We start from the raw sequence: 22209 nt of genomic DNA, 5'->3' as shown, positions 1-22209 counted from the left end.
AATCATCATCATCGGAATAGTTCGGCCCGGTGAAGGAGATCTGAAGTCTGATACGCTGCTGCTGCTGGACGGACTTCTATCTGTCTTCTATAGATTCCTTTCATTGCATCAACAACAAGCAACTAACATTCATCCCGATCGTGCTTTTTTGCCAGCAGCCAACAATATGCCCAAAATCCTCGTGTGAGTCTATAGTAGTCTCGAGAAGAGTTCATATATGACACACTTATGTTAACTGATTTTTCTGCCGCCTTCCTTGGCCTACAATATACTGTCTGCTAAATAGCACCCGTAACCTTGGAGAACATGCTATGACCATCCTACGCCAATCAGGTTACGACCTTATTGTCAATCCAGATGATGCTCCGCCCTCTAGAGAATGGGTACTCAATCACCTGGCGGATCCCCAAGTCTATGCTGCTTGTATTATGCATAGCCAGCCCAGTGACAAGGTCGACAAGGAACTCATTGCAACCGCCAATGACAACTTGCGCTGTATTTCTTCCTTCTCTGTTGGATATGGTGAGACTAGCCAATGTTCATTTTCGGTGACTGCTGTTGACATCCCATGCAGACCACATCGATGTGAAAGCCGCCAATGCGCGAGGAATCAAGATAGGTCACACCCCGGGTGTCCTGAGTGATGCTGGTGGGTATCATTTTCAAACTAAGGAAGGACGTTGCCAATGGTCTTGACCTCCTGCCGTTGATTAGTCGCCGACATTGCAGTTATCCTGGTACTCTCGACTCTACGCCGCATCGGGGAAGGCATTAACTTGGTAAAAAGTGGTAATGTGAGCACCCAACTTAAAATACGCCATGTAGCTGTGAAAACTCCATTAACGTCTGGCACTTTACAGTGGAAACAACAACCATGGGCTCCTTTTGTCAACTGTGGCTTATCAATCGGCCATCCATCTCTTACTATTGGTTTCCTAGGCTTTGGCCGCATATCTCAGGCAACAGTTCAAAGACTCCTTGCCTTCACTAACAAGGAACAGCCTCCTCGTATCTTGTATACTTCTTCCTACCGAAGGGATAACCAGGATGAAATTGATGCCGGCTTTTCAAAAACTTTCGGAGTCGAAGTCAGGCGAGAAGAGAGGGAAACTCTCGCTTCTCAAGCAGACATACTCATAGTCCTGTGCGATTTAAATCCCTCAACCAAAGATTTGGTCAACAAAAACTTTCTCCAGAAAATGAAGAAGTCAGCCATTCTTGTCAATGTTGCGCGAGTAAGGCATGGAAGACTATAAAGACTCGCACTGGCATGGCTGATCTCCGCCGCAGGGTCCTATCGTCAATTCTGAAGATTTGCATGAGGCATTAGTATCAGGTCAAATCTTCGGGGCAGGTTTAGATGTTTTGACAGGAGAACCTGATATCCCCGCCGACCATCCGCTTTTGACCCTGGACAACTGTGAGTACCTCATAGAATCGCATAACGGATTATTCCTTCGACTGACAGAGCAATGTAGGTTTGGTACTTCCGCATTTGGGCTCGGCAGATTACGATACACGAAACGCAATGGCTGAGCGTTGTAAGTTTGATAACATGTCTCAAATGTCTGTGCCCTAACGGTGTCGACTAGGTGTACGCAATGCAATCGCTGCCGCCAATGGGGAACCCCTGGTGGCGGAAGTCAAGGTGTAAGCTGTGAACAATGTGACTGTGTTTTGCAACTGCAGTAAGAGGGTGCGGGCGTCAAGTCTTCCTTTTAATTATGGACCACAGAATAAAATAACTCAATTTTTCCTTACCTATGAATCATGTTTCTCATGCTGGGGCTTTGGGTCCTATCAGCTATACCTTCTTTTTTCCTTTCTCGCATTTTACATCTGTGAAGCAGATTTAATAGACGATTGTACCTCGAGATGACAGTGAGACTTGGTTTCGGGCAAAATTACATGTGCATTCAAGAAGAGCATGGTTAAACTACGAATAAGACCTGTCACCTTTACCTGCTTCACCCGTCACCAAGCTTAATTGTCTTTCCATTTCCGCTGCTAGGCAAGAACTGTCAACAGCTATTGATACCATGTCAAAGCCTTGAGCAAGGCGTTTGCGGGCAATTTCACCATTGGAACCTAGAAATATATAAGCATATTTATTCATGTATATCATGCAGTTTCATCAAGTAGAATACTCACAGAAGATGGCGGCGATCTTGCCAGCACTGTGCGCTGCTTGGAGAGTCTTCTCAATCGCGGCTTCATGTTCCTCTCCACCGAAGGGGACGTTCATTTGCTTTGACAGATCAAATGGACCTACAATAGTAAATCAACCTGGGATCAAATATGTGCAGTCCTACGCACCGATGAATAAGCAGTCCAGGCCTTCTACCTTGGCAATTTCCTCGACGTTCTCGACTCCTTTTCTGGATTCAATCTGCACGATAACTAGGAGGTTTTTGTCTGCCCCTGCATCATAGTCGGACCCTTTGCATCCGAAGACCGGGGGACAAAACATCGGGCCGTAGCCTCGAGAACCGGTTGGAGGGTATTTAGAGTAAGAAACAATTCTCTTAGCATCCTCCTGTGACGATAACAACGGATGAGAAAACGTCAAAACTTTGAAAACGCATGAGCTAAAAATGAACACCCACGGCAGAGTGACACATTGGAGTCATGACTCCTTGGGCTCCAGCATCTAGAGCTCTTTTGATCATCCATTCTTCGTTCCAGGGAATTCGAATAATTGGTGAGGCTCCAAGAGAAGTGACTGTGGTAACAAGCTGGTGTACGTTAGCTACCAGTTTGACTTTGAGAGCTTTTAACTCAATCTAGGAATCTGGAAGCGCACCTCGAAATAATCCTTGTCCGTAATCATGCCGTGCTCGGCATCAATCAGAGTCCAGTTAAAGCCACCAGCCGAAAGGGCTGTAGCTACGGTCGCGGCTCCAGGAAGACTGCAGCAAAACAGGTCAACATCTGATAGTCTAGCTTTTTACTCTCATTCGAAGGAAGTGTTCACTCACGTGCACCAGAAACCGAGCCCTGGCTTTTTCTGAGCAAGAGCGTTCTTGAGGAAAGTCTTAGATTCCATTCTGTATAATGTGTTTTTCAAGGATACAAAGGAGGAGACTCGTTATTTGGTGGGATTGTCGGGATTTGGGATGGAGTGGGGTAAGTGGACAGTGGTTCTGTTAAGCTTTTAGCTTATATAAGTGAAGGCCGATTTCCCGCGCCCTTGCGTGGACCCGCGGAGAACGGAAGCCAGAATAGTCGGCATGATTTACTGCGCCCGCCGGCATCACAGAATTCATGCCGCCCGGTTCCGGACTAGCCGAAAAGATACCGAGTCTGAACAGGAAGCATAAGCGAATAAGCATCAAGCGTCACGTTGACTTTTATTCGAAAACAAGTGCTGTATTACTATGTACATATCAATCAATCATTGCTTTATATTACACATGGTGGGAAGGCCAGATCATGACGAAGAGTGCATTGAAGCTACAACAAATCAACGGACTCAGAAATTGGGAGTTTGCCGTTGGGAGTGGGGGGAAGGACGGACTTGTTATTAGCCGATGAATCTCGTTGTTGACGGGTCCTTACGCTCCCCCCTTTGTTTTTTAATGACATGGCTCTTACATAACTATAGGAAAGATAACGAAATAAACACAAGTAGTAGTAAATCTGAAATGAACTATTTTTTAATAACTGTTCTACAGTACCACAAGCCGAGTAGTTGTACTCGGCCCGAGACCCGGGATCGTTATGATAGTAAAGGGAAGCTCACGATGCGATTTTTTTTCGAAAATCGCCGATTTTTCCAAAAATCGTCGATTTTTGGCCCTTAATTAACCATCGATTTTCCATCGATTTTTGATCGATTTTTGTTAATAATCCTAATTACAAAAAAATCGATTAAAAAAAAATCGACCTTTTGACATCGATTTTCTATCGATTTTTGCCTGATGTCATGACATGGAACTTCTCGCTTTTTCTGGAGATTTGGGTAGTAACCTCTTCATCGTACTATATAAATAGTGCGAAGAATAAATAAATAGTGATAGAACACCACAACGATGTTGCAAAAAGAGAATCCAACCGCAGGAGGCGTGACGAGATGAACAAATCTAGTCGGCGAAAGAACACTCCGAACTCAAACGGTTCAAGCCAAAAAAGGGGTCAAATTGATCTGCGAAATAACGAAGTGCTCAGGCTGGCGTGTACTTTATTTCGACACCGACCTGCTGCCCTATATATGCAAAATGGAGTTAACATCTTTGGATTCTAATCCTACTGTTATTAATCTCGCAGTTTGGCGGAAAGTGATTTTTCTTCAGAGAGCGTGTTAAAAGGGCCTGTTCGGCATCCGCGGAAAGTGGTGACTTTGGCAAAGTCACTCGACCGGCGGACTGTCGGTGGCAAAAAAAGAGGTAATTAAATCGATTGAGCGCAGAAGCGGTCTATGATTGCATGCACCTATTGGTTACCTGGGCAGAGGGTCGCGAAGTTCTAAATGAAAAAGCTCAAAGAACCACAGAAGGTCTCAGACGATTGAGGGGAAAGGATGTCTCTTCATATCCATGAAAGAAGAGACTTTCCCTTGCTGCAAATTCTTTTGAGGCTTCGAGGTCAAACAGCAGCGATGCTTCGCCGGTACAGCCGTGTGAAGTATCATGTCTCATACAATTTTGAAGGCGGCACCTTGGACACAATGCGCATGCTGATGATGACATTCTCGAAATTTGTCTCAGGCACATTGCCCATTTGGACCAACATCAGCTCTAATCTCGCAGTAGAATTAAGATCAGCAACTTGAGTAAAGCGAAGGCAATGGAAAATTGAGCCATCCTCAACAAGGCAAATTAAGTTTTCATAACTGATTTAGAAGTTGCAATATGAAAAATACAAGCGTTTGAGTGCAGGTAGATATCCAAAAGTCGTTACCTCTTGACGCGGAATTCCATTGGCGAGAGAATTTTGAGATGTTCTCCAAGGTCGCCGAACTATTCTGAAGAATTAGCACTTCAAGATGTCCTGATTGCAAAAGCAGAGTGTCCGAGGAACAGCATTGTCAAGGGTTAAAGACATGAGTGGTCTGCATACGTTGATTGTTGCGCATGGATCTTGAAATATTACATTCAGACCTGGTCTTTAGTCAGGTGAATCGCTTCGATTTGAGCGGGGGATCAGGCCGGGAGAAAGGGGATCATTCCGACGCCTTCGGAGAGAGCCGACTTCCCCACATCAACAGAGGGAGCATCAAGAGAGTACACAACATTGGGGCATGTGGACAGTTTGACTTACCGGGATCCATCTTATTCATGTGGAAAACCGGGAAATCTCTTGGCCTTGCACGTGAAATGAGCTGCAACGCCTACACACTTGTTTTCACCAATTGACCATGACATCGAACCATCGTCATTTCGCGCTATCGATGGCATGTTGAGGTTTAACGAGGGTCCCCGAATCACCATTATATTATGGCATACTTGATGAGACTGTCGATGAGATTTCGGTGGTGGAATCCTTCGTTGTGCCCTAACGCGTCATTAGACTGCAGCTGCTGGTGAACGGTCGGGAACTCCATGTCTGCAAACGTTCGATCCGGAACTTCAATCCCCCACATGTCTGCGGGAAATAAAGCGAGGTTCCCTCGTTGAAACTTTTCATTGGTCGGCCCACGATGCGGATTGTTGACGGCACAGGATTAATGATATAAGGCATCTACTGTATGTATCCAGACGACTGGGGACATGATCGAAGCAAATAACGACGGAAGGCGAAAGGAGAGACGCGAACGAAAAAGAAGGGAGGCCACATGTGCCTATTCTTTCAGGGGAACATTATTTTATTGCATGCCTAACTCAGTGTGCCCGCCCTATTTTGCTATTTTGAGGAGGAGCCAGGGATTCTTTAAGATACATGCAATATGTATAGTTTGAAGGTGCGAGTACATTCTGAAGAACTTGTTCTGGAGTTTAATGTTTAAGATGACATATATGAAATCAAGTTGGCGCTCAAAATTAGGAGCGCAGCGAGGGGTAAATATCAGATGTATGGGTAGCCGCTGCCCCGCTGCCGCGAGTGCTGAGGCTTGTGTGTCTTCAGTGCTTGTTTGGCTGCCTGGGGGAGGTCGTGCGCGCGACGCGTGTGGCGACGTAATTGTTTTTACTGCTCATTCTGGCTTGATTTTGTCCTTAATAATAATACTGCTGATCACGGTGCCGGACGACATACCATGCCTCTTGTAACCCGTACACGACAGTGAAGAAAACTTCACTTGGGACTCCCATTCCTCTGCGTCCGCCTCAGCCCTCCAACTCGAGAACATCCTGGGGACCCCTCCCATCATATCAGGCGTTTTTCGCAAGCTGGACGATATGGGCCCTTTATCGCTTTTGAAGGGACAAGCTGCCATATCCCAGGCGGAAAACTGGGATGATGACTTCGAGTTCTCCTTGTCCTTTCCAATAGACTACAACAACTCGACGGCCACCTTGAAGGAGAATAAATATCAAAACATGTATGATAGGAACGGGGATATTCCCTCTTCCGTACGCCCAAAATCATTGTCGTTATCACCGACTAAACCTGGCCGCTCTGGCGCCCCAAGCTGCCCTAAGATTACAGCACCGCTACACACACCGTGCCCCCAATCCCCAAGACATTCTCCTTCTTACCCCAGCGATTTTACCTCATTCCCATCAAAGACAAAACCTTCATCATCAAACCCCGACCCAGTTTCTCCACCACTCTTATCTACGCGGTCTAACGCATACTTGCCACAAAGACATGGACGAGGCTTTCGCTCGAGGGCCGGATCTACGACAGCGATAAACGGAGATGTAGCACCCAAGAAGCTCACTAAGCGATGTCCTTCAGCGTCGTTTATCCCCATTCCGTCTAGCCATTCTTCACGATCATTACGACGAAACGATTCGGCCACTTCGCTGTCTTGTTCTTTACACCGATCTGCCACTTGCCCAGATCTCGTGTATCCGTGCACCCCTCCTTCAACAACGGATATCCCAAGAAGTGCTTCTGGGGAGCCGACGCCACCACAATTCCTCTCTGAGAAAGTTGCATCAGGCGTCACCGACTTATTGCGAAAGAAAAGCCGAACAAAACCAAGACCACAAGTGCCTCTGCTTCCTTCCTCGGACAATATTGTAGGAAAAGAGCACGGAAAACGCTTTTGGAATAGGTTTTCAGGAAACCCAGCTTCCAATAAAGGTATGATTTCATTCAAGAGCATTCCTAGGCTAATCATGTGCCCATAGACCACACTGCGACTCCAATGCGCCGCCGGTCATCTTCCGTCGGGACTTTCTTTGCAGAAGTTGACGTATCAGCTCGCTCGTCCCCTGAGCCTCCTCTACCCCCCCTGCCCATCAACCTCAACTCCCGCTCACCCACCACAACTTCGTCTATGCGTTCCCAAATGCAACACAACACGATATCTCCAATCTCATCTACGCTCCAATGTCCATCAAATAGTTTGGCAGAGGCGAAAATGGGCACGAAGGAGGGGGCGTTACCCATACCTTACATCCATCCGGGGAACAATGCCTGGAGAGAAGTGGCGATTGACGGTGAAGATTCTCCATTGTCGGACTGCCGAAACAGTTTTAAGACACCTGATGAACCTCAGTCTTACTCTCGCGGCTTTCATCTTCCTTCCCCTTCTCTCGGATCCCCGTATCGTCGTGCCCGTAAATCATTGCATATCCCGGAGCATCCATTACCAGAGTCCTCGTCCCTTCATATTATGGCTCCTGGTCAAACTCCAGGAGGTAATGCTTCAATCTGCTTTAGTATGAGGAGTGAGAGCCCTTCGGAAGCAAAGATAATAGATGTTAAGGCTCCTCGAAAGCGAGTAAAGGAGCCACATTCCTTTTTTCCTGCTTCATCTGTAGAGATGGCAGAGAAACTAAGAAATGACAATGAAGCCGTGGCGATGGCTAATACACGGCCATACACAACAGGAGATTGCCCAACTGCTGGCTCTCCCGACAATCTGAACGCCGTTACCGCACATCCTACGTTAGTTCGGTTTGGCCGTAAAACATCGGGCAATGGTCACACAGGTGCTGGGAGCTCTGGGGCTAGCTTTACCTCCACTGTCAGAAGATTAGGCTCGATTTCGAAAAAGCACGGAAGACGTATATCAGGTGGCTGGAAATTTGGAGCGCAGCCTTCAAGCTCTTCTGCCTCTTTGACCCTGCAGGAAGTGAAACCTACTGGAGCAGTGTTTGATCAGTCCAGAGCGGAAGAGGAGGCACGCTTGGGTACGGTAATGGGATCGCCAGTGAAAGAAGATGTCACGAAGTTGGCAGATGATGAACTTGTTAAACAGGCCATGGGATCGGAATGTACTAAAAATTGCGGCACAAGGCAAGATCGTAGGTCACCTCCATCTGAACAGTGGGATCAAGATTTTCCTCTTGAGTCGGAATTTCAACATATAGGACCAAGTATAAATGGAAGCTCTCTGATTAGACCTGAGAGTAAACGACGAGAGGATAAAAACAGGAGAAGACAGAGTTGGAATGACTTTGTTATACCAAGAAATGTAATGGAAAAACAGAGGGAAGTCAAAGAAGGAATTGGAGCTATCAAAATGTTTGCCAGAGGTGTTGAATGTGAGTGTCATCTAGCACATCCTTTCATCTTTTGCTGATTGAAGGTAGCTCTCAAATCCCTCATCGCTGCACATGCTTCTTTGTCTAATCAGCTTCATAGCCACAAATCATCGTCTCCTGATTCCCTCAGATTTGATGCTCTACATGCTGAATTTGCCCAGTGGTGGGAAATGGCCATTGTGCTTGTTGAAGTCGGGTCTACTGGTAGAGATGACAACTCGCACGGACCTATAGATGGCTCTAAGCGTGAGAGAAGAGTTACTTTGGCGACGGAGGAAGCTAGGATAGCAGAGGACGCTCCGAGACATGTTTCAGGCTCAATTACTTCCACTGAGATGTCTTCGGTGCCATCTGAAGGAGGGTTGATGGCGTCAGGCCATCGCAATATCTCTCTTCCCGAAACGGTTGAACATCTCCCATCTCTAAGGAGTCCCCCGAGAGCATCCCCGCCCCCCGAACACTGGCGGGCCTCTACAGGCCGGCAGAATCTTTCAAAGAGACAGCTGGAAGTGCTGAGAACCATGTTGAGAACCCCGGTGTCCGAAAGCAGTAAAGGCGTTGATATGACTGGACATCAAGAAAGCACCCAGCGGGCTGATTACGAAGCCGTCAACGCAACAAAGACCAAAAAAGGGGGCAATGCGTCAAAAGCAATAACGTCCATGGCCCCGAAAAGCCAAAATGACCTCCCAATTGGCGTCGATCTGCTTCAAGAACGTCGCGCTGAACCCCTTAATGCAACGATCAAATCGAGGAGGCGATATACAAGCAAGGTTGGTCTTGCAGGGTTGAAAGAATTCTTGCGTTCACTCAGAATGGAGAGGTCAACAGGCAAGGCCGACGAACAAAATCTTTCCCTGACAACAATCAAATCCCAAGCTCATGGGGTGGAGGATATAGCAGCGGTTATTCGCTCCAGGTCGTCAGCCACAAACCCTTCCACAGCAACCGAGGGCTCTGCGCTTCTCGAACATCCGTCGTCTTTCCGATCTGCCTCACCGACGGGGCATTCATGTGAGGTTTCTCATAACTCAATTTCGGTACGCAATTTGCAAATTGAACCGTCATCTTCCAAACAAGTCCTCATGCCAGATAAATCTCGATCCAAGTCATCTTCTCGAGTTCGGCAGATTCCATCAACAGCTTCCCCGAGCGTGCTTTCCAAGTCCACTCAAAATCCTCGCTTAGAACCCAAAAGACCTAGTATACGGAATATATTTCGCACCAGCTCAGGCAACTGGAGCGAACTCATCAGCCTGAACTCGGGTTCTCCGGCCCCATCATCGACTAAAAATTCGTCACCGGCATTGAGAAAGAGTGACAGCATGCGGCGGACCTTTGGGCAAGTCAGCGAGGCTAAGGATAGGCCCGAAAGGGGGGAGAAAGTGGACAACGATAGTGCGGAAGCCAAAGCTGCTAAGATGGGCTCGTTCAAAGGTCATGATGAGCTCTCTGTGGATGGACGAGGTCTTATTTTGATTGGTGACCCTCCGCCGGGTACGTATATACGTTCAAAGCCCCCAACAGAGACGAGCGCCACGGTGAAGCAACTGGGGGTTGAGGAAGAAATGACTCTCAAACCCAGTAAGAAAACCCGAGCAACTGGACTAGGATGGCCGGAGCGTAAAGCGGAGGGGGGGGATATCAAGGATTTCATCTCGCCTGTATTTTCCGGTATTTCCAATACAACCCAAGTTTCAAGTACGCCCATGATGGGACAACGGGAAGACAGCGAAGGCAACGTGGTTGTCGCGCTAACTCCAGATAATTTGCCAACTCTTTTAGAATATATGAAGCAGTGTGAGGTGAAATTGCATGAGTGGAAGAAAAAGGTCCAGATGGAAGGCTTGGACAAGGAGCTAATTATGAACTCGGTGAAAGCTTAGGGCATACATACCGGTCACTATGTTTTCATATATGCTTAGTATTATTATTACAAATGATAGATGTAAATCTAAACCAATGGAAGCTAGCTCTGTTCATTTATATTGCCGCGATCTGTTTCACTTTCCATAATGAGCACCCTCTTCAGCACTCCTAGCACCGTTCTACAAGCCCGTGTCCAACCTTCTTCAGCCGTTGAATCTCCAGTGCTGCTGCCGCTTTGACTCTTCCCGTTCGACCCATTGGTACCAGGGTGATTAGGGCCGTTCCCAGCTAGGCTCATTATTGCCATCGAGGGCAACCCGAGAGGCATGGAAGAAATACCTGGTAAGCGAATGGAATGATTTGATATCTTGTCTTTGCAGATACTGACCAATAGTCAGCATTATTTTCTGTCCAGCCTTACTCTAAAGTGTCTCACTCGATGTTAGCCTGAGCCCACTGTTTTCCATGCTTTTTTCCAAACTCTAAGAGTTGTCGCAGACATTCAAGAAATGCCACCATCGCATGGTTAAATCTACGATTTTGCAAGAGACGTGCTGGCGTCATATCTGAAGAGGCGTATAATTCGTAAGTTGACTTTGAAGGTGGGAGCTCTTCCACGCGAGAATAAGAGCCTAAAGGGACAATTTTATAACTAGAATACACCATGAGCGATTATAACATCTTTTAGAGACGCTTCGAACAAACGTTTCAAAGACACATCCGACCTTTTCGGCGATTCTGTGAAGACAGAGCGCCGCCAATCCCCAGGCCGCATTGATCTCATCCCACTCCACAACGGGTCTGCCACCCAACCTCAACCCATTAATGGTCCCCACCGTAATACTAGAAGAAGCGAGGGGTAAAAGAGGAACATGGCCTATGTGGAAAGCATCGTTATAGACGTTAGTAGATTCTAGGTGAGCTAAAAGAGAACGGGATAAGAGGAGAGATGTATGAGCGGTGTTGAGAGTCGATGCTAGTTGCGTCAGGTGAATTGAAAGGGCAGAATGGGACGTCAAGAAACTGCTGCACATGTCAAAACGTCCGTTACACAAGATGGTTCACGATATACTGACTCGTTTTCCTCCTGCTCGACCGCTTTTGCTTCCAGCTCTACCAGCCGTTCCTCTTCAAGGACAGCTTCGAGTTCTTTCTCCGTCAATTCTAGCAGCCGTTTCAACTGTTCTTCTTCGATTTCAAGCTGCTCTTTTCTTTTTAGAAGGGCACCCCATTCCTCCTCTGTGCCTTCCACATCGTACTTTGCTAAGCCATCAACATGTCTTGTGCTGACAGTTCTCCTTGAGCTCTCAGCAGTCTCTAACAATTCCTTGTTCTTCCGGATTGCTTGTTCAAACCAAATATACGCATCACGCTCTTTGCCCAACTCTTCAGCCATCCTCTGGAACTCGGCGGTCAACAAGGCGGTGCACTCGGTACATAACGGATGAGAAACTGGTGTATTTGACGAGAGGATTTGATGTAGTTGCGCAGAGAGATCGAGATCGTGCGGAGGCAGGGATTTGCTGGGTGATTTGGATGATTTAGGATGCAGCGCGGAGTCTGAGAGTAAGATAAAGCTCTCGGCCACGCTTCTGAGGCCGGTTTGGATTGAGCTGTCGCCTGAGAGAGGCGGATCATTTGCGTCGCGCCATATCTTTGCGGCCTCTCTCGTAAACGGCGGCAAATCGGCGAGTTTATGCGTTAGATCCCGCGGTGTGGAAGACGAAGAGGACGTGGCGGGGGAGGGCGGAGGGAGAGATGAGACTATGAGGGAGTACTGGGCGGGAGTAATTTCTGCGACGGAGGGGTCGAGTTGCATAGGCTGCGGGGGTGAGCGCCGCGGGGGCGGGGGGGAGGCGGACATACCTGGTTACATCTCTGGCAGAGCTGGGCGGGGGGCATGGTCCCGGAGGCGGGGCGCAAATCGAGGCTTGTGAATGAGCAACACGCAGCCGCTGCCATACATACCCCGCCCTCCGGCCATCTCAATTACGTAATCTTGTGACCTTGGCCATCTCCACGTGCGCACGTCCCGATCTCCCGAGTAGATCCCGAAAGTGAGCCTGATGTCGACCGTCAAAGCGAAGATCCGCGGCGAAAATTGACCCCTTCGCGCTTATCTATTTTATCTATTTTATACACCGTACTTGGACACACTCCAATCAGCTCTGCATCTTTTCCAAGCACTGCTGCCTTTTCCACCACAATGGTCAACCTCGCGGACCTCTCCAACTCTCTTGCCTCGCAGGACTTTACCTCAATTCCAGTCATGTACGTCCCATCTCATCACACATCCAAGTCATTTTCCACTTACGTACGGGGGTCTCCCCGACAGTGATCTTTCGGACGCTCAGTCGCCTTCTTTGCAGAAACGCAAGGCCGTCGCTGCCGAGATCCGGAATGCATGTCTGAATGCCGGTTTCTTCTACGGCAAGTTCATTTGCCCGAGTCCATTAGCATGGCTCAAAACCTGACGATTTGCTGCTATAGTCAAAAACCATGGAGTCCCGTTGCAAGTTGTTGATCGGACGTTTGAGCAAAGCAAAGAGTTCTTTAATCAGCCTGATGGGCTCAAGAAATCTGTACGCATTCGGCTTTTTACGATCGGAGAACAAGAGTAAATGCTGATTCAAGAATATTCAAAGGTCGATATCTCCAAATCGGGCGGTAATTTCAGGGGTTACATGGGTCTGTTGTCTGAAAACAATGACCCGTATGTCTCTTTGTTCTCATGTAAATTTTCTCAAAGGAAACTTATCACGGCAATGATAGCAAGAATAAAGGTGATATGCACGAGGCCTTCAACATGGGACTTGATCCCTCTGTCGATGCATCTGCTTTCATCCAGGACGTAAAGGAGGGCGAACTGAGGCATTCAGAGAATCTCTGGCCAGACAAGAAAGATTGGCAAGGCGCGGACGTTTTTGTGAGTTTAGCTTGTTTGCAACGTGGAGTAATTGTGGTTTTTTTTTTCTGAGCGCTAATTGCCATACATGTAGAAACAAGCTAATTTGGACTACTAGTCGGTTACCTCTAGATATACTATAATCTCCTCTAACCAAAGTATAACAGCAAAGAAGTACTTGGACTTGGACAATCGCTCTTCCCCCTTTTTGCGCTGGCACTCGACTTGCCCGAGGACTTTTTTAGCGACAAGGTCGGTCTGGATATCACCGGGTGACTTACTGGGGGGTGACTTTGATCGCGCTGACATTGACGTTTTGTCATGAACTCGTCTTCAGATAGAGCACCCGGCCGCCATTATGCGCATCTTGTTCTACCCCGCTTTAGGCGAGCGACAAGTTGATGAGCTGATGCCCGGCATTGGAGTATGTCTGCTTTTTTCTCTTTCTTTTTTTGCGCATGGACAATTCTGATGGGCATGTTTTTGGTTTCAGGCACACACAGATTTTGAATGCTTTACTATTCTGAGGCAGGATGACGTTCCGTCCGCTTTGCAAGTGCAAAATCGAAAAGGCCAATGTGAGTGGAACGTAAATTATTTCGCATCAGATATAGCTAAACTCTCACTTTTACATTAAAGGGATTGATGCGCCATACATGCCTGACACATTTGTGATCAACATTGGTGATCAGTTTGCCCGTTGGACCAGTGAGTAGTTTTTCCTTGATACAAACATTTGGAATGTTTCATTGAAGCGTCTGTGTTTCCCATCCAAGATGATATTTTTGTGTCAACCAGACACCGTGTTCTTCCCGCGCTATCCAAGGATCGGTATTCCATCCCATTCTTCTTTGGTTGCGATCACGATGTCCCTCTTATCCCGCCCGATACCTGTGTGACTGCAGACAGACCAGCTAAATACGAAACTATGACTGCTGGTGCGTACGTACACATGCGGCTCTCTGACATTTATAAAGTCAAGGAGACGTGATTTGTCTATCCCATTCATAGATGCATGCACAGCAAACGTGATTAAAACATTCTTTAAAGCATTCCAATGGATTCCTTTTCTAGCGGAAAGCTGCTCCTTTCATTTTATACTCCATTGGCTGACTCTAGAACAATCACATCTCGACTCGAATGTCTCAATTTCCAGCCGGTCCCAGATGTACAACAAAAAAGCGCACCCTAGACTGCTTTTATAACGGTTGTCGTCAGTATGCTTGGCGAAATAATTTTCAAGACTTGAAGAGACTTACACGCTCTTATCCATTCACCAATTCACCGCAGACAATGTATTTACCTTCGAAATGTTGATGCCACCCCCGCATGTTCTCACTGTAAGAAAGTTTCGTGATGAATTTAGTTCCATCCAATAGCAAACGCACTGATTTTGGAGAATATGATAACTCACATTTCAGAAGGCGTGAGATCAGAAAGATCGTCAAGAGGTTCGTCGATGGAGGTGAGGACTTCTAAAAAATGGAGATTGCCATAAGCGTGACGGCACTACTCTTGGACGACAGACCACACTTGCCTGGCTCAAAAGACTGTTTGGCCATGCCTCGAGACGCATCTCGCCCAGCAAAGTTACCATAGACACCATCTTAATTCCACGCCATGGCAGGAGAATAAAACAAGAAGGAAAAGAAAAACGTCAGCTCATTAATCGTAGCACAACTACGTAGTACGTACCAGGTCCATAGAATGTCCTGCCAGCCGTGACATCAAAAACCGTCCGTTCGCCGTTTGGATCTATTTTTCCGTCGGGAGCGACCCTCATGATGGCGAGGAGTATGCGATCGCCGTTGGTGCCGTCATACTGGGCAAGCTGTGCAGGAGTGAACGTTGAGTGACATATGACGTGCGGATGCTCTGCGGGGAGCGAGTTGTACTCTGGCGGGGTGTGCGGTGGAGGCGGGACGAGGATGCGGTAGGCGAGGAAGAGGAGGGGGGGGACGAGGAGGAGGTTGAGGGGGTTGCTGAGGGACATGGGGGCGGCGGAGTGGGGGAGGATGCAGTGGCTCGGGCGCACTTGTCACCCGCGCGGCAGAACGGCGTTCGGCGGTGGCCGCGCGGCGTGTTGTTTCTGTTTTCTTCCGTTTTTCCATCACTTACCATCCATCTGATCTCCGCGTCCTCCTTTCGATCGTCTCCATCCCACATGTCCGCCGGCACTACCGTCACCTACGCTAGGCTTCCCCCGCCCCACGCCCTGCTGAGGGGCGCCCCTCTCCCCCTCCGCGCATACATCCGCTCCCCCCAAGCCTTCACCGCCTCCGCCCCCATCCCCCTCGCCACGCGAGCCCGGCTCCCACAGTTGATCCCGCTCGCCTCCCTGCGCTTTGTCTCCACACAGCCCCAGCCATCCTCGCCCCCTCCGCCGTACCCCCCTCCTGTCCACTCGCCGGCCCCCGCCGCACATCGCATCAACTCGGCAGAACCTGCCATCGGCACCCCGCCCCCTCTTCCCCCGGCCCCGCAGGGCAGTCTTCCGCCAAAGGTCACCGACCTTGCTGCCGCCCACGAAAAGGCGTTGGAGAAAAAGGATGAGAAGAAGAAGCCCACGGGACCTTTGCCTGCCCGCGTATGGGCCAGCGTCAAAAAGGAAGCCGCGCATTACTGGGCAGGGACAAAGTTGCTGGGACAGGAAATCAAGATCAGCGGAAAGCTCCAGTGGAAGGTATTGAACGGTGGTACCCTTACTAGGCGAGAAAGAAGACAGGTAAATGTGGCGCCTGGCTGATCCCTGGTCTGGGCACTGACTATTCTCTGTGCAGCTGCGACGAACAACCATAGATCTGTTGCGGCTCCTCCCGTTCTCCGTGTTCTTAGTGGTGCCTTTCATGGAGCTTCTGCTTCCTGTCGCCCTCAAGCTCTTCCCTAATATGCTTCCCAGCACATTTGAAGGGGAGTTTGCCGCGGTGGGTGCAAAGGATCTTTGACCATACAAGTCGCTGACATTCAGTCTCAGAATGAAAAACAGAGAAAGCTGCTGCGAGTGCGAATAGAAATGGCCAAGTTCCTGCAAGAAACCGTCAGGGAATCAGGACTAAAGGCGGACAGCGTTGTGCGGAGTGACGAGTTCAAGGAGTTCTTCCGAAAGGCAAGTGGCCTTTACCATGATATGATTCCTTGAATGACAGGCGTGCAGGTTCGATCCACTGGGGAGACCCCCAACCAGACTGATGTCGTTCGAGTTGCCAAACTCTTCCATGATGACATCACCCTTGATAACCTTTCTCGTTCCCAGCTTGTTTCGATGTGTCGGTACATGAACATCAACGCGTTCGGTACTGATAACTTTTTGAAACACCAAATTCGTAGCAAGCTCGAAAAATTCCGAGTTGACGATATGGTAGGTATACGATGTCTCAGTCCACTGCCCTATCGGCTAATTCCAACATAGATGATCCATGCCGAAGGCGTTGACTCTCTTTCCACCAAAGAACTGCAACATGCCTGCCAGTCTCGTGGTATTCGTTTCCTAGGTGTCTCTCCAGCACGCTTGCGCGAAGAGCTGGAGAAATGGATTGAGCTCCATTATATCAATGGTATATCTGGTGTACTGCTTGTCCTGAGTCGAGCATTCAACTTTGAGCAGAAAGGAGACGACATCATGGAGAGTTTGGTCATTACCTTGAGCAGTTTGCCGGAGAACTTGGTACGTCCCTCAATTACAATTACACGACAATGTTGTTCCCGCTGACAATTTCATTCTCTTCTAGTTGAATGAGGCTGAACTCCATGTTTTGGACGAAGCCTCTTACAAGCAAAAGCTTGAGGTCCTGCAACAGCAGCAAGAACTGATTGAGGATGAAGCTGAGCAAGAAAAGGTACGATATAGACCGTTACTAAAGTGTGTGATCGAGCTAATTCAGATCGTAGGAGGAGCAAGACGCTCTAAAAGAAGAACAGGAGAAGAAAGAAGCAGAGGAAACCGCAAGGCGGGAGCAAGAAGAGGCGGACAAGGCGGTCGAGGTATCCCCTGCTGCCAAGGAAGAAGAAACCTCGAAGGAGCAAGTGGAAGAGTCTGTACAACCGGCTCCCGACCAGAAGGACGCCCGGATGTCAGAGGAACAATTGTCCGAAATTGCCGAAGCTTTGTCGGTCTTGACTGCCAGGTCTAGTATCATGAAAGAGAGAGACGAGTTGAAGTCCCTTCTCGAGGATAACCTGTTGTCCGAGGCCGTAAGTTCCAGAGATAAAGGGAGACCTCGTAAAACTGATCACTGTATCACAGGAGTCGAAGGAGAGGCAAGAAGGCGCCAGCCCGACGGTTGCAGTTTCCAAGCGTGTTAGAGCCATGATCAAAAAGATCGACACTCAGCTTGAGAAATACGACGAGAGGGTTGACTCGAGTCTCAACGTGATTAAAACCACGCCACTTGGTCAAATTCCCCTTGAAGACCTGAAAAAGGCACTCAAGGAAATGAAGCACCGGCCGGCCGATTGATTTCATGTACTATTTTAAAAGGTTTGATATCAGTCAGAGCTGTGCACAAAGGACAAGCACGACCGGATTGGAGATGAAACATAGACTTTGTGACCTTTATGTATGAAACCGGACTATCTAAAGTCGCATGGTTCATCCTGTCGAAAAAAAGAGCTGATTATTTAGTACCGTTCAGTGGGCAATCGCGTCTTAATACCTACGTTTGCACGCACAATGACCGCTTGAAAATAGTCAGAAATGGCCAGAATCACGCACGACGAGTCCAGCCAAGATGTCGTTCCAGTTTGCGACGAGACGTCGGAGACGGGCCAATGTCCGTGAGGGGGCCTGTGTCGAGCTTACTTGCGTTCCAGTCGTCGTCGTCTTCGCTTGCAGTAACGAGGTCCCATTTCATCTGAGCAATTTATTTCTCCATCTTTTTTGCATAGTTAGTATGAAATCAAATGAGAGTAAAATCTAGCCCAGTACTGTAAATAAGTTGGTAATTATTAGAACAAGCCATATCGTCTACCACCGCTATCAATGTTACGTAACCTTAACGGCCCATGCCGGTAATTGACACCGTCTCCGGCTAGAGGAACCGGGGTTCCGGGAGGGTTTGAGTGCTTGCACAGTATCCCGTTTCGGGCCTATCGTCGCGGCTTTTACCAAATACCAGTCAAACCACAGAAGCTTCGAACCTTTACTATCTTCATCTTCTGCAATACATCCTTCTTCATTCTACCTTTTGAACCCGGCACCTCTTACGCCACAATGGCACAAAATCCCCAAGAACCTTTGAGTAGTCGCCTCTCATCTACCCTCAAAGCAACCGCAGGTTCCCTCACATCGTCGGTTAAGCCGGCTGAAAGCGAGCTCGGCCGTTGGCGACGGACATTCGACAAGTTTGCTAAAGAAGAGGTCGATGGACAAAAGTAAGTCCATGGTGTTAGACTATGGGACAGATTGCTGCTTTTCTTTCCTTTACTGGGACACCATGCTGACCACACTGTTGACTAAAGGTTTCTCAATCCATCCCAGTTCATCGACGCTATTGCGCCCACAGATGAGGGGTTTAGTAAAATCAAGCGAGAACAATATGCGAATTGTGAGCCGCTATAGCATTCAATTCCGTATACACGTTTTAATCAGCTCGATAGTGTTTCGAGTCGCCGACAGCGCTCGTCGTGGCTTAGTTTCTTTTGAGGACTTTGTGGTGTTTGAAACCCGTAAGGATTCTTCGTTGCCTGCTCACGCCAGGCCTGCTGATTCTATTCACGTGTTCTCATTCTAGTTCTCAAACGTGTAAGTTAATCAAGTAGTATGTAGGGGGTACCAAGCTCATTCAGCCACGTTGCTTTAGCCGGACGCCGATTACCAGTTGGCCTTTCAAGTTTTTGACGTGTAAGGTGTTGATATATAATGTGTAACAAAGCCACTGATCCCAGTAGTGACGCATCGGGCACCATCGACTTTGACGAGTTTAAAGCAGTTTTATCAGCTAACACTGCGGCCAGCGGAATCCGTGAGTGGATGCAGATGTTTTGGACGCACACGGAGATTGACAAGGTCATCCAGCCTTCGATTTCGATTGCGCCTGGATGAAACTTTACGTGGGGAAACGAGGAGATAGACATGTTCTCGGTTGTATGTTCACATCTCTCTTTTCTTCCTCTCACAGACTAATGATGTTTGCAAATAGATCATGAGTTTACCCAGCTCATCAAGGGTTACCAGGGCGAACGGCTTCGTCAGGCTTTCCACTTTTTTGACGCTGATGGTGATGGTTACATTAATCCCGAGGAATTTCAAAGGATCATCGTAGAAATTGCGGGTCATAAACTGTCAGACTCAGTTCTAGGAAGATTGCCTACACTATGTACCTTGAACCCTGGGAGAAGGATCAGTTATTCCGAAGTCATTGCTTTCCATAACAGTAAGTCCGACCGCTGTTTGTCGTTTGTCAATCTAATGGTTTTTTTCTTTTACTATCTTCTAGTCATCCGAGGTATGATCAACAGGATTATATTGTTGTTCGCTTCTAATGTATCACAGAGATGGACACTGTTGAGCGCATCATTGAGCACGCGGTAAAAAAGTCCAAAGACGGCAGGATCGATATTTCCGATTTTCTGGATGAGGCCGCTGGAAGCATGCGTTATGGCATGTTTACCCCAATGGAGGTGAGTGTCCCGTAAAAGTTGATCAGTGGGGTTAAGCTCATCAGGCAGGCCAACATCATTTGGCACTTTGCAAGTCGAGGGAATGCGGGTACTGGTCAACGGCTTGCTTTAGCTGATTTCCAAGCTCTTTTGGACGCAAAAGTAAGGACCTATATGATCAAATGGCGACTTGCTGATAAATTGCAGTGGCAACCCCCTGAAACTGCTAGTATCAAACAACCTTCAACTGTATCCGGAGGTTTCCTTGCAGAAGCGGCACAATCAACGTATAATTTCGTCCAAGGCGGTATTGCAGGCGGTCTCGGAGCTTATGTTAGTTTGATTGTATACAAATGACGATATCTGCTTATCCGTCCGCACTAGGCTGTCTACCCAATCGACCTGGTGAAGACAAGGTGAGCGATCTCCCCCCTTGACTGTGTTTAGAATTGTTAACTAACTTGTTGTAGACTGCAAAACCAACGTTCCACTGTCGTCGGGGAAGTATTGTACCGTAACGCGTTTGATTGTGTTAAGAAAGTGTATACCAATGAAGGAGGGATCAGAGCTTTCTATCGTGGTGTACTGCCTCAATTAGTCGGCGTCGCTCCTGAGAAGGCTATAAAGCTCACTGTCAATGAGTTGGTCAGGAAGAAGGCGACCGACCCTGAGACGGGACGAATCCCTCTTTTGATGGAAATCGTTGCGGGAGGTTCAGCTGGTGGTTGTCAAGTTGTAAGTGTAACCTAATGGTCATTGATTTCCAGATTATGTAGACCCCGCTGACTCTTTCTAGGTCGTTACCAACCCTCTAGGTATGCGTGTGACAATATGTCCGTGATAACAATGAACTGATCGCTTTCACAGAAATTATCAAAATTCGCTTGCAAATGGTATGTGTTTTTCGGGTTAGACTTGCTTTGGCGACCCATTAATGGTTAATAGGCGGGTGAAATCACACGAGCTGAAGGAGGCACGGCAGCGCCTCGAGGAGCCTTCCATGTCATCAAGCAGTTGGGCCTAATAGGCTTATATAAGGTGAATGACATGATCGAATGCCATTGTATCACAGCTGAACTTTGGTTTGAAGGGTGCTACAGCCTGTTTTGCCAGGTAAGTACCTTCTAAATAGTCACTTCATCTAAGGGCCATTCACTTATGAACATTTTCCCAGAGATATTCCCTTTGTAAGTTTCCGTAATCTTTCAATGTGCCTCACTCACAAACTCTCTCCGCATCCAGTCTATGATATATTTCACCTCGTAAGTAAGAACTACTATTACGTTTGTAGAAGTGCTCATATGTCTTGCAGATATGCTCATCTGAAAGTAAGTTTCCCTGACAAGGTGATCAAAGTACTTTATTCAAGTGCTCATCTTGCACTTTACGCAAACAGAAAGACGTGTTTCATGAAGGGCACCATGGGAAAGTCCTCAGCTTTGGAGAACTCCTTGCTGCTGCTGGCATTGCTGGTATGCCAGCTGCCTATTTGTGGGTATATACTCAATCTCACTACTTTATAAGGGCTAACTAGAGTATCATGAAGGACAACTCCCGCAGACGTCGTAAAGACTCGCTTGCAATCACAGGCTCGAGCTGGTCAAACTGTATACAAAGGTATTATTGATGGGCTTTCAAAGATCTTCCGAGAAGAGGGTCTCCGAAGTGAGTTTATTGAGAGCTGCTTATACTGCGTATCTTCCAATGTCATTGACGTTTATCTTAGCTTTATTCAAGGGCGGCCTGGCTCGGTAAGTCTCATTTATCTTGATCATAGCTGATTTTTAGAGTCATTCGCTCTTCGCCCCAATTCGCTGTGACGCTGGCTTGTTATGAGCTTCTTCACAAGCATTTCCCTTACCCTTACGCCCCTACCCCTGTTGTTCACAGGCCAGTCCTCCAAGTCCATCAAGAGATCTCCCGCATCCGAGCTCGAAACGCCCTCCGCATTCTTCTCGATTGTAGCTCCCGATTTGGCATGGTTGACTCTAGCACGGCTAGCAAACGGATGCAACTTATCCCCAAATCGTTCAGATAACAGGTACGAGATTATTAGGGATAGAAAAGAGAACAAATATATGTCAAAATATGCATTCGGTGCTCGTGTATCGCCCTTTGCCAGAATATTGATATGAATCCGAGGAATGGACGGACTCAAATCTGATGGCGAAATCATACGATGATGAGGTCCTGCTGATTCAATCGTTCTACCTTCCTCCACGTCCATCAACCACCTTCTCC

The 22209-nt window shown here is 47.8% G+C and overlaps 8 protein-coding genes across 8 annotated transcripts; 5 read left to right on the top strand and 3 right to left on the bottom strand.

Annotated features, from left to right (window-relative positions):
• The first annotated feature begins 48 nt into the window (after positions 1 to 48).
• CNC02760 (glyoxylate reductase, putative) lies at positions 49 to 1899 on the top strand. Its single transcript, XM_569573.2, has 8 exons — positions 49 to 183; positions 287 to 522; positions 575 to 649; positions 715 to 794; positions 861 to 1235; positions 1291 to 1420; positions 1479 to 1541; positions 1593 to 1899. Exons 1-8 carry the CDS (start codon positions 167 to 169, stop codon positions 1652 to 1654), a joined length of 1038 nt encoding a protein of 345 aa, XP_569573.1. The 5' UTR covers positions 49 to 166; the 3' UTR covers positions 1655 to 1899.
• CNC02750 (conserved hypothetical protein) lies at positions 1898 to 3120 on the bottom strand. The gene is made up of 6 exons (XM_569572.2): positions 2979 to 3120; positions 2804 to 2909; positions 2607 to 2735; positions 2317 to 2536; positions 2152 to 2268; positions 1898 to 2088 (listed from the first exon to the last, which is right to left on the bottom strand). The coding sequence occupies exons 1-6, from the start codon at positions 3044 to 3046 to the stop codon at positions 1937 to 1939; spliced, it is 792 nt and encodes a 263-aa protein (XP_569572.1). The 5' UTR covers positions 3047 to 3120; the 3' UTR covers positions 1898 to 1936.
• A 3051-nt stretch (positions 3121 to 6171) lies between these two features.
• On the top strand, positions 6172 to 10566 carry CNC02740 (hypothetical protein). Its single transcript, XM_024656740.1, has 3 exons — positions 6172 to 7188; positions 7236 to 8597; positions 8646 to 10566. Exons 1-3 carry the CDS (start codon positions 6336 to 6338, stop codon positions 10481 to 10483), a joined length of 4053 nt encoding a protein of 1350 aa, XP_024512403.1. The 5' UTR covers positions 6172 to 6335; the 3' UTR covers positions 10484 to 10566.
• CNC02730 (conserved hypothetical protein) lies at positions 10443 to 12394 on the bottom strand. The gene is made up of 5 exons (XM_569570.2): positions 12333 to 12394; positions 11543 to 12288; positions 11172 to 11489; positions 10903 to 11118; positions 10443 to 10849 (listed from the first exon to the last, which is right to left on the bottom strand). The coding sequence occupies exons 1-5, from the start codon at positions 12366 to 12368 to the stop codon at positions 10567 to 10569; spliced, it is 1599 nt and encodes a 532-aa protein (XP_569570.1). The 5' UTR covers positions 12369 to 12394; the 3' UTR covers positions 10443 to 10566.
• A 223-nt stretch (positions 12395 to 12617) lies between these two features.
• Positions 12618 to 14396, top strand: CNC02720 (conserved hypothetical protein). The gene is made up of 11 exons (XM_569569.2): positions 12618 to 12737; positions 12802 to 12896; positions 12957 to 13048; positions 13112 to 13179; positions 13239 to 13392; positions 13466 to 13488; positions 13539 to 13623; positions 13709 to 13795; positions 13865 to 13949; positions 14011 to 14079; positions 14148 to 14396. The coding sequence occupies exons 1-11, from the start codon at positions 12673 to 12675 to the stop codon at positions 14360 to 14362; spliced, it is 1038 nt and encodes a 345-aa protein (XP_569569.1). The 5' UTR covers positions 12618 to 12672; the 3' UTR covers positions 14363 to 14396.
• On the bottom strand, positions 14371 to 15371 carry CNC02710 (sterol metabolism-related protein, putative). The gene is made up of 5 exons (XM_569567.2): positions 15067 to 15371; positions 14909 to 14977; positions 14786 to 14846; positions 14631 to 14709; positions 14371 to 14567 (listed from the first exon to the last, which is right to left on the bottom strand). The coding sequence occupies exons 1-4, from the start codon at positions 15362 to 15364 to the stop codon at positions 14637 to 14639; spliced, it is 501 nt and encodes a 166-aa protein (XP_569567.1). The 5' UTR covers positions 15365 to 15371; the 3' UTR covers positions 14371 to 14567; positions 14631 to 14636.
• A 134-nt stretch (positions 15372 to 15505) lies between these two features.
• CNC02700 (mitochondrion organization and biogenesis-related protein, putative) lies at positions 15506 to 18002 on the top strand. Its single transcript, XM_569566.2, has 8 exons — positions 15506 to 16096; positions 16152 to 16295; positions 16346 to 16477; positions 16526 to 16729; positions 16781 to 17035; positions 17100 to 17207; positions 17260 to 17562; positions 17615 to 18002. Exons 1-8 carry the CDS (start codon positions 15536 to 15538, stop codon positions 17825 to 17827), a joined length of 1920 nt encoding a protein of 639 aa, XP_569566.1. The 5' UTR covers positions 15506 to 15535; the 3' UTR covers positions 17828 to 18002.
• A 460-nt stretch (positions 18003 to 18462) lies between these two features.
• On the top strand, positions 18463 to 22073 carry CNC02690 (mitochondrial inner membrane protein, putative). The gene is made up of 25 exons (XM_569565.2): positions 18463 to 18741; positions 18829 to 18914; positions 18967 to 19035; positions 19101 to 19111; positions 19170 to 19210; positions 19258 to 19331; positions 19385 to 19453; positions 19509 to 19742; positions 19806 to 19814; positions 19862 to 19989; positions 20038 to 20130; positions 20176 to 20301; positions 20353 to 20384; positions 20439 to 20703; positions 20765 to 20783; positions 20836 to 20861; positions 20914 to 21006; positions 21059 to 21081; positions 21143 to 21155; positions 21211 to 21230; positions 21281 to 21296; positions 21365 to 21459; positions 21515 to 21633; positions 21695 to 21719; positions 21757 to 22073. The coding sequence occupies exons 1-25, from the start codon at positions 18581 to 18583 to the stop codon at positions 22004 to 22006; spliced, it is 2097 nt and encodes a 698-aa protein (XP_569565.1). The 5' UTR covers positions 18463 to 18580; the 3' UTR covers positions 22007 to 22073.
• Positions 22074 to 22209: the final 136 nt, after the last annotated feature.

Source organism: Cryptococcus neoformans (genome assembly GCF_000091045.1).
Source record: "Cryptococcus neoformans var. neoformans JEC21 chromosome 3 sequence".
NCBI lineage: Eukaryota > Fungi > Basidiomycota > Tremellomycetes > Tremellales > Cryptococcaceae > Cryptococcus > Cryptococcus deneoformans.
The sequence above is the reverse complement of the archived record's forward strand: the minus strand, read 5'-3'. Positions and strand labels throughout refer to the sequence as shown.